The 15963-nt window shown below is 40.0% G+C and overlaps 1 protein-coding gene across 4 annotated transcripts; it reads right to left on the bottom strand.

Moving 5' to 3' along the window:
- On the bottom strand, positions 1 to 12826 carry TCEANC (transcription elongation factor A N-terminal and central domain containing). Of its 4 annotated transcripts, none has more exons than XM_014875881.2 (2): positions 12709 to 12826; positions 1 to 1315 (listed from the first exon to the last, which is right to left on the bottom strand). In XM_014875881.2, the coding sequence occupies exons 1-2, from the start codon at positions 12761 to 12763 to the stop codon at positions 234 to 236; spliced, it is 1137 nt and encodes a 378-aa protein (XP_014731367.2). In that variant the 5' UTR covers positions 12764 to 12826; the 3' UTR covers positions 1 to 233. The 4 variants fall into 4 exon arrangements, with proteins under 4 accessions (XP_014731367.2, XP_014731368.2, XP_014731366.2 ...); XM_014875882.2 differs by having other exon boundaries at positions 12457 to 12782; XM_014875880.2 differs by lacking the exon at positions 12709 to 12826 and adding an exon at positions 10445 to 10561.
- Between the last annotated feature and the right edge of the window lie 3137 nt (positions 12827 to 15963).

The raw sequence follows: 15963 nt of genomic DNA, 5'->3' as shown, positions 1-15963 counted from the left end.
TAACCATTTTTCCCCTTTATCCTTTTATTTCTTTACATATTTACATTACTTAAAAACACATAAGATTCATTCAAACAATCTTTAAAAATACATTAGCAGTTTTTTTAAAACTGATTTTGCAGTTTTTAATGGCAGCACCCACATAATACCAACAGAGAATTTCAAATTACAGAGTTTCCACAGAGGTACATTCTTATACATGTTTCCAAGTCCCTTATTAAAGAGGGGTAGCATTACAAACAAATCCATCTGCTGTGATACCACTGTTCTCCACATTCATTACAAATAACATAAGTCAACATTTGTTCATCTGGATTTGTGTTTCGCACCCAAGCTGGAAGAAAGAGAGTTCCTCTGGCAATCATAGTGACAGTGCAATCAAATTTTTCACAGCGTCTGCACTTTATTTTGTTTGTCTGTGTGCCATTAATAACCTGCGGAAGCTGATGTTCCTGAACTGATGATTTTGTGTACAGAGCCCTGAGCTCTTTCAGTTCATCACTGGCCATTTCCATCACTGTCATCTCAGCAAAAGCCTTTGGGCTCAAAGTTCCTGAAAAAAGGTTGTATTTTAAGTGGCAACTTTTAGGGTTCTTAAGATTAGAGATTTTACTTCTGACACAATTTTTGTACTTTTTATCATTTTTAGGATAAAGAGCAAAAATATGTTCTTCAATTTCTTTAGCTAACTCTAGCCATTTAACAGTTTCTTCTTCGTCTTTGGCAGAATCAGTCAAAGCTTTATAAAGAAGATCCACACATTTACACCTCAGAGCTATCAGATCCTGCTGCAGACTTGCTTTGCTAACAACAGATTTAGAATCTTCATGAACAGTGTGTTGTTCCTCAAAAGAAGAATGCTGATTCATACTGCCTTCTGCATTGTTACATACATTTTTAACAGTTTGTGAGGGGACCAAAATGTTCGAACTAGTACCATCTAATGCCTCCTGCTCACATGGTCCTTGAGACAGAGACTGCTCTTTAGGAACTACACTGAGATGCTCAATTTCTTCTACATACACAGAAACTGACTTTTTAACTTGCATTGACTGAGCACAGTTATTCTTGTAAAGTGCTTTCCACCTTGACAATAACTGCTTTGCTTTCTTTTTCAATTCTCCTGAAGGGCAGCTCTTGAGTACTCTATATACAGCCTTGGTAACTTCTGTCCCCTGAAGATATTCCATAGTCATATCAACATCTTCAAGTTGTTTAAGATGATCCTCAATATCTTGCAAATTGTTCTCAGACAGCAATTTTTCAATACAATGGGTTCTGTGCACAATATTTTTCAGATCAGACATTTTTAAATCTGGAAACAAAAAAAAAAAAAGATCATCACCTTTATGGCAGTTATAACATTAATTCATCTTCTGTATATTAACACAAGGTCTTCTTTTCATTTTATGCTACTTTACACTATTTTTATTTGTATATATCACTGGGTTTCCCACCATTTCCTTGAAATGGTGTACAGAAGCCCAAAACACCATTCTGGCTCCTACACGACCCTCAATTTTTCACTTGCTAGGCAAGAGATGATGCTACATTTCTTTCAAAAGTTTCTCCTCATATCTATCAGAGAAGCAAGTCAGAGTCGTGACTTTTACCTGAGGTCCCACTGCTGCCCTTTCTCTCGCTAGCTCTAGCATCCTATTACCGAGGGATTATCAAGATGGGGCAGCTCAAAAACAGTGACACCTGCAAAACAGTTTCAAAACACTGACATCTACAAATTTTGAAAATTCTTAAAGGTTAAAGACAGATCTCTATTTTATTGCAGCTGTAGCATTATTAAAGCATGCTCCCATATATTCTGATGCATAAAGGAAAATTAAAGGAGGTCTTCAGAACGCTGAATCTCATGGTTTCAGTAGTATTTCCTTTTGATTCCTTTTCATCAAGCCCTTTGATCAAAAAATGTTCAGTGCGTTTTTGCAAATTTGCATGCAAAAATAATTTTTATATTTCCAACATTAAATTAAATTTAGAAAATTAAATTTAGAATGCAGAAATGAATAGTGTGTTCTAACTGCTATGTTCTCCTTTTCTGCAGTTAAGTCTTCTAAGTTTATGCACGAAATCAGTGTTTTGTCTGAAATTGCATCCATTCTGATTCTACTCCAGAAAAACTCATCTGCCTGACAGAGACAAGGCTAGCTACACACGTCCATATGGGAAGGAACTGCTGGTTTCTCGCAGCATCATAGTTTCCATGACGAAAACTCCTGAGAGCAGGGGTAGAGAATGGACACAAGATACACTGAGTAATTTGCACCATCACCAGCTAACTTGTCTTTTGCATTACAGAAACAAGTTCAAACTTTAGGTAGGACCTCAGAGCTCCAGAAAAGAAAAGGGCAGCATTCTCTCAAGTGTACTTAAACACTCTTGTCTTACATTTTGAAGGCCTGCAAAACCTCAGTAATGGCAATTACAGAAACGGATTAATTATTTAAGAAGTTTCAAACTCAGAGAAACAGGATGCAGTTTTTACATACTTAAGTTGAGCCCTCTGCATCATCATACTAAAAAGAGTATGTGAGTGTATCCACTCCTCTGTTCTGCTATAGGAACACAAAGGCTGTGAACAGAAAATTTTGTCATGTAGGAAACCCTCACAAAGCAAGAATAGTTCTCTATCTCCAGAATACCAAGAAACTGACATTAGAAAATTATTATCTGCCGATTTACTGTTTTCCATGCAATCCAGGGCAGAGTTGGTAACAGTTATATGTTAAGCCAGTATGATTGCCCTGTGTCTTAGAATCAGTATCCTTCTTCCAAAATACTCCTCATTTTCTTCAGATCTTGTGTCTATATATATATGTATATATTATGTTCACACATCACAGAACTTATCTAAATGCAAGATGAAATAATGAACTCTCAATATTTAGTATACAGGACTATGGACACACAAAGAAATTATCATACACAAACCTCTGCTGATAATTTGTCAGTGTTTTGGCAGCAGTTAAATAAACAAACTGAAATCACAATATGGACATCAAATTATAAACAATTATTTAAAAATAATTTTGGGAATTAAACCACCTAATAGACTACTAATATTTGAGTCAAAATAATCACGTCTAAGGAAATGCTTTTCTCAAAATGTATAAATTATAGCAAATAGGTAGGATGGAGTGACTCCCTTCAAATGTAATAAGTTACGTAAAAGTAACAGAAAAAGTAATTAAATATTTTAATGGAGGTAGATATTCACTGGTAGTTGGGAGAAGCATAAGAAACAGCAGAAAAAAAACACTAAATAAAGGTAATAATCAGTGACATCAGAGAGGTTTGTACATGAAAAATATTCTTGAAATGGTCCTGGCTTTGTTGTGTGTACCTAGTTTGCAAAAAATTTTAAAATCCTTCAAGGTGAAAAGCGATATATACTTCTGAAATATTACATTAACTACTGAAATATTATATTAACTACTCAAGCATAAATTTCATCTCGGTTTCCAAATTAAAAGGAAGCGTGGTTAGAAGAATAAAAAGTTGTTTGTACGTTTGCTGCTCTATAAATCAAGTAAGCGCCAGATTTATCACCAAGGTTGACACAGACTCCATTGTTTTACACAGAAATTAAACAGAAATTTCTAAACTTACAAGGAACATATAAAGTAATCTAACAGTTCATTTTACTACCATGGTTTCTTTCAAAGGATGAAGCAAAGCTCATTAATACTGGGGAACCTGCACTGCATTTCATATTAAGTCTGAATGCCAAGCACCTTTTCTGCTTTCCAAATCAAAGCACAACATGATTAAGTAGACAACTGTAGAAATCATGTTTTTTCACGTTCCTGTAGGGAGAAACTTGAAATTACTGATGCAGTGGTAATAGTGCAGTGTATTTTCTAGCCAAACTTCACTGGGAACCCAAGTACAGCAAGCCTGAGTTCTTCCCTGCTTAGACTCCTGTTCTTCGAACTCTGATGTTTTTTGTTATAAATCAGATAGAACAGTAAGTTAGGAGAAGCCCCAAAACCTTATGAATGAATGCAAATGTGTCACAGAAATCAAGCTGCAATTCTAAATGGAAAATTATTCTACCACTTGAGGGAGCTGTGGCATAGCAAACCCATGGAATCTTTTGAAATGTGTAGGAGGAATGCCAGCCTGTGAAGAAAAAAGATAAAACAATTGTTCTGTGAACCATAGACTTCACATTTTTAAGGTACATATTTGCCTAATTTTGGTAAACAAACCGTGCACACTCCATAGATGCTGGGATACAGATAGGAGGGAAAGAGTGCATCCCTTATCCAGTTACTGTCTGTACACTGCCTTTTGATTTTTTTAAATTCGGAATTTTACTGCTTTTCTATCTGATTTAATGCAGTTTGACAAATGCTGCTGAGCAAATATTTATAAAATTAACTGAATCTAACTCATTCAGCACTGTTCTGCTGTGATCCTAATTCTAAGAGACAAGAAATCTGAAAAAGAATTGTTTTTTCTTAAGGTAGAGCTGTAAGAAAAAGAATGAACAAGTGATGACATCACAATTTTGTGCAGTAGAAAACAAACATCCTCAACCCTCCTCCAACTGTACAGAGCATTTCAGTTTAGCAATGACAGAATCAGGCTGGATGGAAGGGACCTTACAGAACACCTAGTTCCAACTCCCTAAAATGGGCACAGAGGGCATTTACTAAACCAGGTTGCTCAGAGTCCCATCCAGCCTGCCCTTGAACACTCCCAAGGATAGGGCAGTCACAACTTCTCTGGGCAACCTGCTCTAACGCCTCACCACCCTCTGTGTAAAGAACTTCTTCCCAACATCTAATATAAACATGCCCTCTTTCAATCTAAGCCCATTGACATTTTGTCTGGCACTATCTGCCCATATAAAAAGTCCCTCTCCCTCCTTTTTATAAGCACCTTAAGGTACTGGTACTCCCTTAAGGTACTCCCAAAGCCTCCTCTTCTCCAGGCTGATCAACTCCAGCTCTCTCAGCCTGTCTTCATGGGAGAGGTGCTCCAGCTCTCTGACCATCTTTGTGGTCCTTTGGACCTGCTCTAACAAGTCCATGTTTTTCTGGTGCTGAGGACCCCAGAGCTGGATGCAGCACTCCTGGTGGGGCTTCAGAGGGGCAAAGTAGAGTGGAAGAATCCCCTTCCTCAGCTTACTGGCTATGCTGCTTTTGATGCTGCCCAGGGTGCCATGGATCTTCTGGGCTGGAAGCACACAGTGTTGGCTTCATGTCCAGCTTTTCACACACAGGAACCCCCAAGTCCTTTCTGCAGGGCTGCTCTCAGTGACTTCTCCCAGTCTGTGCTCATGTCTGGGATGCCCCTCACCCAGGTGCAGCACCTTGCACTTGTTGAATCTCATGAGGTGCTCGTGGGCCCACTCCTCGAGTTTGCCCAGGGCCCCCTGCACGGCATCCTGTCCTGCTGTTGTATCATCTGCAAACTTGCTGGGGGTGCACCAGTGCCACTGAGTCCATGTCACTGAGGAAGATACTAAAGGGTGCCTGTCCCATGAGAGTCCTGAGGGACACCATTCATCACCAGCCTTTACATGGACATAGAGCCACTAACTACAACACTCTGGCTGTATCCATCCAGAAAACTCCTTATCCACTGATTATGAACGAATCCATCCATCAAATACATCTCTCCAATCTGGAGATAAAGATGTCATAATAAAGGCCTTACAGAAGTCTAGATAGATCACATTGCTCAGTCTTGCCTTGTCAATCCTTGCTGTCACTCCAGCATAGAATGCCACCAGATTGGTCAGGCATGACTTGCCATTAGTAAAGCTATGCTGGCTACCTTGAATTACCTTTCTATCTTTTATATCCCTTAGCACATCTTCTAGGAGGCTCTTCCGAGGCACAGAGGTGAGCCTCATGAGTCTGTAGTTCCCTGAATTGTTCTTTCTCCCCTTTTTAAAACTGCAAGTGACATTTCCCTTTTTCTAGTCACCAGGGACTTCACCTGACCACCATGACTTTCCAAATATGCATGAAAACAGCTGTTTAAATTCCAAGCATACACTGAAGGTTATAAGGCTCGTATTTACAATGAGACTCTGTAATGCTGTGCTGATGAGGCACTTTCTTGCCAAATCATTACAAACTCTCACTGACTGCATGGTATAATGAGTCACTTGTTTGTACAGGAATAAATGATGACAATCGATTAAAACCTTGTAAGCCAGTTCGCTTGCAAAAAAAACTCCAAACATCAGGCTACCTCAGATTTAAAATACGGCCATCCTGAAATAATGCCAATTGGAATCAGAACATTTCTTAAACAGAAAAATGTTTAATAAAAATAATAAAAAGTAAGTAAGAGAAAACCAGCCTGAGACACTTGCTGTTAGGTGCAAATTCAGTCCCCAGGAAAAACACTGCCCTCTCCAAAAGCATTTGGGATAAATGCTTTGTCTTTGCTTTACACCTTACCCTGTACAAAGCCATAGTCCATTTTATCTTAATCCTGAAAAACCAAGACAAACTCAGAATACATCCAAGCAAGTGTGTATGAATGTCTTGGAAGGGTGAATACCTGTCCTCTTCTCCCTCATCCCAACCTCCATTGTAGGTGAGCTTTTCTCCAAGAAATTCCATGTAATTGGAAAAAAATCCAGACCACAGCCCAGACAAGGATCAGAAGCCAAATATTCCTAACAGCGTGTGCTGGTTTCAGTTGGGGTAGAATTAATTTCCTTCACAGTGGCTGGTATGAGGCTGTGCTCTAGATTTGTGCTGAACACAGGCTGGTAATATGGAGATGTTTCTACCATTGCTGAGCAGGGCTTACACAAAGCCCAGGCCCTGTCTGCCTTTCCTACTGCCATGATGGTGAGGAAGTTGGGGATGCAAGGGAGACTGGGAGGAGATACAGCTGGGACAGGTGACCCTAAGTGACCAATGGAATATTCCAGACCATCTGACATCATGCTCAATATATAAAGTGGGGGAAAGAAGAAGGAAGGCAGGGACATTTGGAGCGATGGTGTTTGTCTTGCGGCCCTGCTCTCCTGGAGATGTCTGGACACCTGCCTGCCCATGGGAAGCAGTGAATGAATTCCTGGTTTTACTTGGCTTATGTGTGCAGATTTTACTCTTCCTATTCAACTGTGCTTATCTCGACCCATGAGTTTTCAGGTTTTTATCCTTCTGATTCTCTCCCCGCTGGTGGGGCCATCAGTGAGAAGCTCTGTGGGACTTGGCTGCTGGCTGGGCTTAAACCACGACACAGCAGAATAAATGTTCTGCAAACATTGTGTTAAAAAATGTTAATGATATAGCAGAGATGATGCACAGCATAGTCCTAGAAACACCAGCTTACTTTGGACAACCTAAATCCCATATAAATGAAAATTATCAAATGCTAGTTTAAATTCAAGAGCCTAAGCAGAAATCAGAGATTTCTCATAGCCAGCCTCCAACCCCAAAAAAATGTCTTCATCCAATCTACACTGGGAGAGCAGACAACAGCAACAGCACCAATAAACTATTTACTGGAGCTTTTATTTCATCTTGGCAAAAAAATCAGAGCTCTTCCTGCCTCTCCACAGGACTGCCCCCCACACCTAAAAAAATCAGGACTAAACACAAGTTCATCTTCAAAGAATAGCAACATGAATAAAGCTAAGTGAATATAAAGAGAACTGAGGCAATACAGCAGTATAATTTCCAGCTTTCCATGACCACTGACACCTCACTGACCAAGAGTCACCTCTCACTCACAGATTCAGAAGCACTGGAGTACACAGTACTAATATGGAGAAGTAGCTTGGTCCTGCATCTTTAAATCTGTGGCTGCCTGAACTACAACACTCTTAACTAATATGGAGCTATATTGTCTCGACCTTGTGTTTCTTTTAGTGAAATAGTTCTGCCACAGCTTTCTTCTCAAATTAGCAAGTTTGAATAGGAGAGATGGGAAAGTGTATCACATTCATGTGAAGAGTATCCTCTTTTACAAGGCAATTTTTAATCCTTATTTGGAGTTGCATCTTCTAGACCCCCCATTTTTAATTAAAATTTAATTCTTATATTCTTAAAAAAAGATAAAACAATCAATACAGCACATAATGAAATTCTCAAGCCTCAGGGATCAACCTCAATGCAGAGCTGTCAGCACATTTTTCAAATAAGATCAAACATGAATGGATTTAATGAGATATAGGAAAAGCTGCTGTCCTTATCAGACTGCTTGGCCACTGGCTTCATTTGACATCAGCATGTTACCCAGAGCTCACGAAAATGTTCAATATATTACAGCTACACCAGAGGAATTAAACCCTGACTTGCTCCATGGTAAAAACTAAATGAGCAAATACTTTACAAATGGAATAGCTACAGCTGTTTGGAGTTCTAGGATGCTTCACTGCTGTCAGAGAGGATGCACACCCCAACAGAGACATTACCTTGCTAATGGCTCCTTTTAATAATTTAACTTACAGTTAAACTGATTCACACCAGAAGATATTTTAGCTTTTCCTATATCCTGTCTTCCTGAACCATGTGGATTTTTCTACTGAAAGAAGTAGTTAATTACTTGAGACACTGAAAATGTTACAGGTAATGCATTATGCCACTGATATGAAATATTTTTTTATTTATATTATTAACCTTGTTAATAATTTTAAGGAGTTAAAAAAAAATTTTCAACAAGTTACAGATTGCAATTGTCAAGTGGAGGTATTAGGTAATCTCTTCCACAACTGGACAGATATACAGACTCACAATACATTCTAATATATTTTGATTCAGAGGAAATAATAAAATGTATATATAATTCTGAGAGATTTGTCATCAACAGTTTTACTGGTAATTATGTATAAATAAAGTGGGTGTTTATCTGCTTTAAAATTTACACCATTTCACATAAAGAAACACTTGTGTGGTTTCTCAAAGGTACAACCAGATTATTTTTCAATATTAACTAACTTTATTCTAATATCCATTTCCTAGTTTGGGCACAAGGTCACAGAAATGTTCCATGGAGCTCTCTGGTTTATCAAATTTTCATGACAAAGCCTTATCAAAGCTGGCAGAGGAATTGGTTTTCTCCCAGCCACCTTCCACTACTTGTCAGTATGAGGTACTAGCTGGGCTTCAAGCAGGTCAAAAGTCAGGTTTTTGACACACAGGGCACATTTTCTAAACATGAACTCCCATTTTGGCCTCAAGTGACAATACACAGGAAAAGAATTGTGTTGAATGTAACTTCAGCAGATGACTTAGACATGACTTAATGCTACCTAGCTATGGTAGAGACACAGATTGTGATGTGTATTTTGCACTAATTAAGCTGAGCTTCTAAAGTAAAGTTTATCATGAGAATCAGGCTTTTGGTGCAGCCACATGCAGTTCTTCCACAAACCATACAATAATTTTTGTGACTATATATTAACAGTCTCCTGCAAGCTGAAGAGTACAGCTTATCATCTGCACAAAAATCCCAGCTTGTTAGAAGTACATCTGGCATTTTCCCAACATGTCTCTATCATGAAGAGCAAAACTTTAGCTGAGCCAAGTAGAAAATGCTAATATCTATCCTTTAACATCACCTGCCTCAGTACTGAACCAAAACTTCACTGTGTGAAAGTTTTTTTGCACTTTGTGAAGTTACTGCTTCATTTCCTAACATTCATGTTTTTCCAACAGTAACAGATTTTAGAACAAAAAAAATTGTTGTTAAATCTGACAGAATGTGAACAATGTTTCACTATTTTTCCACAGCAAGAGGATACTATAAACATTTTTCCTCACTCAAGAAACATACCTGGCAACAGAAATACGATCTAAGCAGATTTGTGTCATTGTTTATTAAATAACTACTTTTATGCAATGTAGTTTAGTCTCCTAACTGTTCATCTGGATTGATGCAAATGCTCATATTCAGATTTCCAACCACTTCAGACAGCAAACAAGCCAAAAAATTTCAGGAAGGCTGTGACATTTCCAAGTAGAAGCCAGTTTCTTCAACATACTTTAACTGCATTGCTTTATACAGCTAACAGTTTCAGTTCATTAGATGTTCTGGTGCTCTTTCAGCACCACTGGGATTTTATTACTCAGCTGCTCTGCTCCCTCTACTTAACGACTGTGCACAAGAAGCATTCATAACATTGTCCTCTAAAGACTGGGAAGTCAAAATGCCCAGAACATTGAGACTGGCTTATACACTATAATGCTCTTAAGAAGTAAAAAAAAAATGGGAACTGTTCTGCATTTCTTTTAAAGTTGTAAGCCTCTAGTCTTCCCATCTTTCCACTGCAGACAAAATGATTAGGAGTTCACACCTTTCTGAAAAGGAAAGATTACAGTATAATGCACAACATGGCTCCAGCAACCAGTACTTGAAGGGGAAAAAAAAAAAAAAAAAAAAAAAAAAAAATCAGACTTCCACAAATTCTATTATAACTACAAAAGACTGAAAATTCTTTCCCGTTTACCTTAAAGGTGTTACCTTTCATAATCGTTCTTGGGTTTACAGCTTTCCTCCGCTATTTTGTAATTTTGTCTTAAATTTCTTGTTCATTTACCCAAGTAGAATTAACACTTTTTAAACCGACAGAAAAGAAGAACATGTTGTGAGCTGCAGGTTTAAGACTGGCCTTTCAAGTGAGAGATCTCATCAAACTTTCTTACATGTCCATCTATTTTTCAGTCTCCATAAATACAGTTTATACTCCCTTGGAGATGTACCTATTTGAAACTTGGACAACCTCAATCTAAACAAAGCTTTCCCGAGGTGGATCACACTTCCTTCTTTCACTGATCTCTGCAATGGCACAAAATTCCAACAAAACAGACTGTCTTGAAGACAGAAGCCTAAATCAGTAAGTAAAGATGTACTTAAGACATATCCATCCAAAGTACATTTGTTTACTTAACACTTTAGAAAGAAAAGGTTAATAATTTTGGAGAAAAATAAGCAATTCTTTTTCTTGAACACATTTCTTTGGCAAAATAGCTTCAAAGATTATTCTTATCCATATACAGTCAGCAAGGAATTCAATTCTAGCACACTACCAAGCAAAGGTAAACGTTTCATTTGCAATATGCCTTTATGGAAAATTGTGCTGACAAATTAATATAAAAACGGAACATGTAAGTAGTAAAAACATGCTTTATGAACTTCTGCAAGCTCTTCATCATTTGTCAGATGAACACTGTCTTTTCATTGCTTTAACATTCATTTTTTTAGTTAAGTCTTAGTGCTATACTATTTCTATTTGTCATTCCATTGCCAGAGCCATACTTAGATTATATATCACTTTGTTGTTGTTTTACAGGTTTTCCACTGAAAAATTATAATACTTTTTTCCTTTAAAAAGAAATCCTTTGTATGCAGGAGAGTACATATGCTCCTGAAAAGGTCATCCATCCTGAATGGATAAATAGCACGATTTAAACAAATGGTATTTATAAAAGATTATTAGTGTCTGCTGACATTCCTTATGCTAGAATATGAACACTTAAAAGTGAAAGTATGTAATTCCTTAATACTTTAGAGTCTTGATCGAAGACCCATGATGTATTGGGTCAAGCAAGAGGTGAAATACACTTGAAATGAAATGCATTTTTATATATTTAACTATAAAATAATACTACATTTAAAAGCGTGAACTCTAACTCCTTTCTATATTTATGCCACCATGTGCCTTATTTCAAGACGTCAATGCTGCATGGAGACCAATATAACAAATACATAAAGAATTCCTATAATAGCACCATTACAGATATCCATCCTGCAGCTTCCAAGGTCAGCTTCTTCTGAGAGTGGAATTACAGCTACTTTCGATAGAAATCGGGAGGGAAGTTACGGCAGCTGGGAGCAGCAGCCCAGCCGTGTGTATCTGGAAGCAGCTGGCATTCGCTTGGCGTCGAAGCCAGCCACAGGTGACAGATTGTCTGGCCAAGGTTTGGGGTCAGGCTCATGCCCCAGAGGCTGAGCATCACCCCTGGAACCTCCATCTCGGTCACCAGCCCACGAAACCTGGAGGAGACCAGCCTGCAAGTCTGCCTGTGCTCGCTTCCCAGGAAGCGGGTGGGCCAGCGCACTTTAAGCGTGATCTAGAATGTCACGGGCATGCTAACTCTGTGCGTTTTTCTCCAAATTCTTCATTAAACTTCACAAAAATCACAGAATTAATTAGGTTGGAAAAGATCTCTGAGATCGCCGAGTCCAACCAGTGACTGAACACCACCTGTCAGCCACATCCTCAAACACCTCCAGGCACAGTGACTCCCCAGGCAGTCCATTCCAGCAGCTAATCACCCTGTCGGTGAAGAAATTCTTCCTCATGTCCAACCTAAACCTCGCCTGGCTCCTCATATCCGTTCTTGCTACACATTCCTGCACCCGTCTAGCTTAATTCTGACCCACTGCTGTCCTGCTCGGGGGAAACAAGCAGCCCCGCACAGCCAGGACAGGAGGAAAAGCAAGCACGGCTCTACCTACCAAACCCTCGCTTCTGTTCCCCGTTCCCCTCTGTCCTGAGGGCCAGCCAGGGCTTGCACCGCGCCCAAGGGCAAACTAGGCCTGGGCAGTTCGTGCCTCCTGCGACTTCTCCCCGACCTCACCGCCAGCGCCAAGGCAAAGGCGGCGGCTCCCGGAGCACTAGTGAGGCGGGGAAGCCGCACTCCTGCTACCCCCCGCGGAACACACAGCGCTGTTCCCGCACTGCCCGTGCCCCAGGTAGCCGGCCCTCACCTCGGCAGCGGGGCCCGGCATGGCGCGGCCCGCCCGCTCCCTGCTCCGCCGCCATCTCCGCGCGGCTGCGGCACAGGCGGCTGCGCGCTGGCGCCGCCACTGCCGGGGCGCGGGCGGACACCGGCCTTGGGCAGCCCCGCTGCGGGCGCGGGGTGTGCCGGAAAGAGGAGACACGTCCCGCTGTACCAGAAATAGCGTGGCCACCAGGACTAGAGAAGCGATTCTTCCCCTGTACTCGGCACCCCTTAGTCCATAACCACTACTGTGCCCATTCCTGAGCGCCTCACTCCAGGGAGAGCACTGAGGTACTGGAGCGTGTCTAGAGAAGGGCAGCGGAGCTGGTGGATGGCTGGGAGAACACGTCCTATGACAAGTGGCCGAGAGAGCGGGAGTTATTCAGACAGGAGAAGATGCAGCTTAAGGGTGACCTTATCAGTCTCTACAACCACCTGACAGGAGATTGTAACCAGCTGTGGCTTGGCCTCTTCTCCCAAGCAACTAGTGACGGGATGAGAGGATATAGCTTGAAGCTGTGCCAGGAGAAGTTTAAATTAGGAAGACTTTCTTCACAAAAAGAGTGATTACACGCTGGAAGGGACTGCCCAAGCAGTTGGTGGAGTCAGCGTCTGTGGAGATGTTTAAGGAAAAGCTGGATGTGGTACCCAGTGCCATGGTCTGGTTAACACGGTGGTGTTGAGTCAGGAGTTGGACTTGATGATCTTGGAGGTTTTTTCCAAGCTAGCTGTACCTGTAGTTCTGCTGTCGGATGACCGTGGCAGGTGTATTCGCTGTGGGCTCCTGCAGGGTGAAGGCACTCCCGAGAGGGCAGCAGCTGTGGAAATAACTTGCTCAATGACTTGCTCTCCCTACAGCCTCAGGTGGGAGGGCATGTTGGAACCCTGAAGCCTGGGCACAGTTTCCACTGAGGCTGCCGGCTGTTTTGGGCATGGATCTGACACATGATGTGCTGTGCAGTGGAAGGGACACCATGATGCTGCCCTGTGCAGGGCATGGCCTTCCTTTGGTATCTGTCTGTGTGGCTCAGGGAGCCCCACCATGCTCGTCTGAGCCCTAAGATGAATGAAAAAAATTTGCATTCATGCGATTTTAAACTTTAACCTCAGTCATGATATGGTCCTTCTCGAGCAAACACAACCTGGAAAGGCAGTGTGATACACAAAGTAAATGAGTATCAGATCTAAGGCTAACAGAGAACGAAAAAAAAGAAATTGTAAAACTTCTTGTTTTCAACACGATGCTGCATTACTTTTGGTATAACCACCTAGTCTTTTGGGTGCTAAATGGATGCTATATTGGTATACACAGAGTTAAAGAAAATAAATACCAGATTTCACAGGGTTACAGGGCTTTTGGGTACGTTGAAGTCTGTTGGACATGTCTGATTATGCAGTAAACATCTAAAAGTAGGTGTAGTTTAGTCAGAGTAAAGGTATTTGTCATTGCCTTTGTTGGAGTGCTTTTCTTTTTCACATGTATTTCACATAGGTGTTCAAAATGATTTTTTAAGAGATTACTACTTGTAGAATTTTGGCTCTACAGCAAATTTATGGATGATGCTGGGGTTTATACAGTAAAATGCTGGTATGATCTGATTTTTTGATACATGTTTTTAGTATTATTTACTAATGAGGTCTGTGTTGTCCTCTGCTGTCAGTAATCTGACTTTACCAACCTGAAGGTGCCAAAGATGTTTTGGCAAGAATGTAATATACTGTAGACCTATTTTTCCTTATTTTGATGTAATGAATGTCACTATTACTAACCATACAAGGAAAAAAAAAACCTTGCATTGTTGTATAGAATGTAAAAAAACTAGATAGGCAATTTATTAAATTATTGTAGTGAACCAGTTTATCAGTGCTTGTCACTGAGTGATCTCAAACCTTTCCTTGCTAGACTGCAGTGGTTGCATTACACACTCATTGCTAATGCTGTTCAATTCTTCACTCATGTGTTTGTGCCAAACTCATGAATTCTTCAGGGTTTGAACATGTGTACAATGGTTAGCCTTGAGTAGCTGAAGGTTACAGTTGAAATCAGGCTTCCTTTTTACCTTGTGTCTCACACAGCAAAAAACTGTGGGACAAAACCTATGCTAAAGAGTTTTATGAAACAAGAGATCAAGAATTTGAAGCATGACTCTCCAGAAATGGCACAGTAACATGCCAGCAGAACAAGATCAGAACCTTCCAGGTTCAAATGTGGCATGTCATCCAGTGTTCTGTGTTACATATTTGAAGTATTTCTGCAGCCTACATAGGTCAGGAATTCAGCAGCAGCTCTCATTGCTATATCGAGGAGTTTGCAGTTTTGTGTCAGTTTGGGGCTCCAAGGCTTTAAATGCCAATTTTCTTTAATCTTTCTGTACCTGTGTGGTTGTGAGAACAGTACCTACCAGATTCCTCATGTCCTCAGCAGAAAGTGCCTTGCCTACTACAGAGGCACAGAGCTCCCTTGGCAGAAAGTCAAAAAAGGAGCATGGCTTTTTGCTTGTGATTAGCCTTCCTTCGAGATGGGATCAGAACTGAGGATGCCTCTCCTGGAGACTGCTTTCTCACTCAAAGGACTGTTTGGGCATCTAAAAATATGATTAAAATTATACACTCATTAAATTAATACATATATGCATAGGTGTATAATGATATATGTGTATGTCTTTGGTTTTGTATGGTTTTTCAGGATAATATCAGTGATACTCTAACAGTTATAACTTCCTTGAAACTTTAGTATTGGCTGTGAAAAGTATCTGCATTTCTAGAAACATAGGCTTCTATTCAACAGATGGAGATGTTCTGCCAGCTGGTAAAGTATTGAGTATCCAGAGAACTATTTGGAAAAATGTTTTTCCATCATAAAGTTCCTGTAGAGAATAGTATATGCTTCAAATAAGCCTCTGTAATTTGTTTTTTTTTTCTAAAACAATTGTTCCTTTTAAAGAAAAAAAAAAAATACAACAAAAAGCCACAAAAAACCCCCAAAACCAAGTGCATGGATATGATTTATTAATAAAATATTTTCTTAATATTTTTATTTTTAAAATTGTGTCCTATCTTAATGTTATAATAGGACCGATGACATTCGTTTTATGATCCAGCACTGCAATTTTTCCTGGAGAGCTTTCTTAAGTTTAAGGTTTCTTTGTTTAAAGTTTATCCTGTCAATAAGTATGTATTGATTTTAGAGTTCCCAGAAAGAAAGCCAAAATTAGAAATGTGATTCTGGTCTTAATAATGC

Source organism: Sturnus vulgaris, chromosome 2 (assembly GCF_052056855.1).
Source record: "Sturnus vulgaris isolate bStuVul1 chromosome 2, bStuVul1.hap1, whole genome shotgun sequence".
Taxonomy (NCBI): domain Eukaryota; kingdom Metazoa; phylum Chordata; class Aves; order Passeriformes; family Sturnidae; genus Sturnus; species Sturnus vulgaris.
The sequence above is the reverse complement of the archived record's forward strand: the minus strand, read 5'-3'. Positions and strand labels throughout refer to the sequence as shown.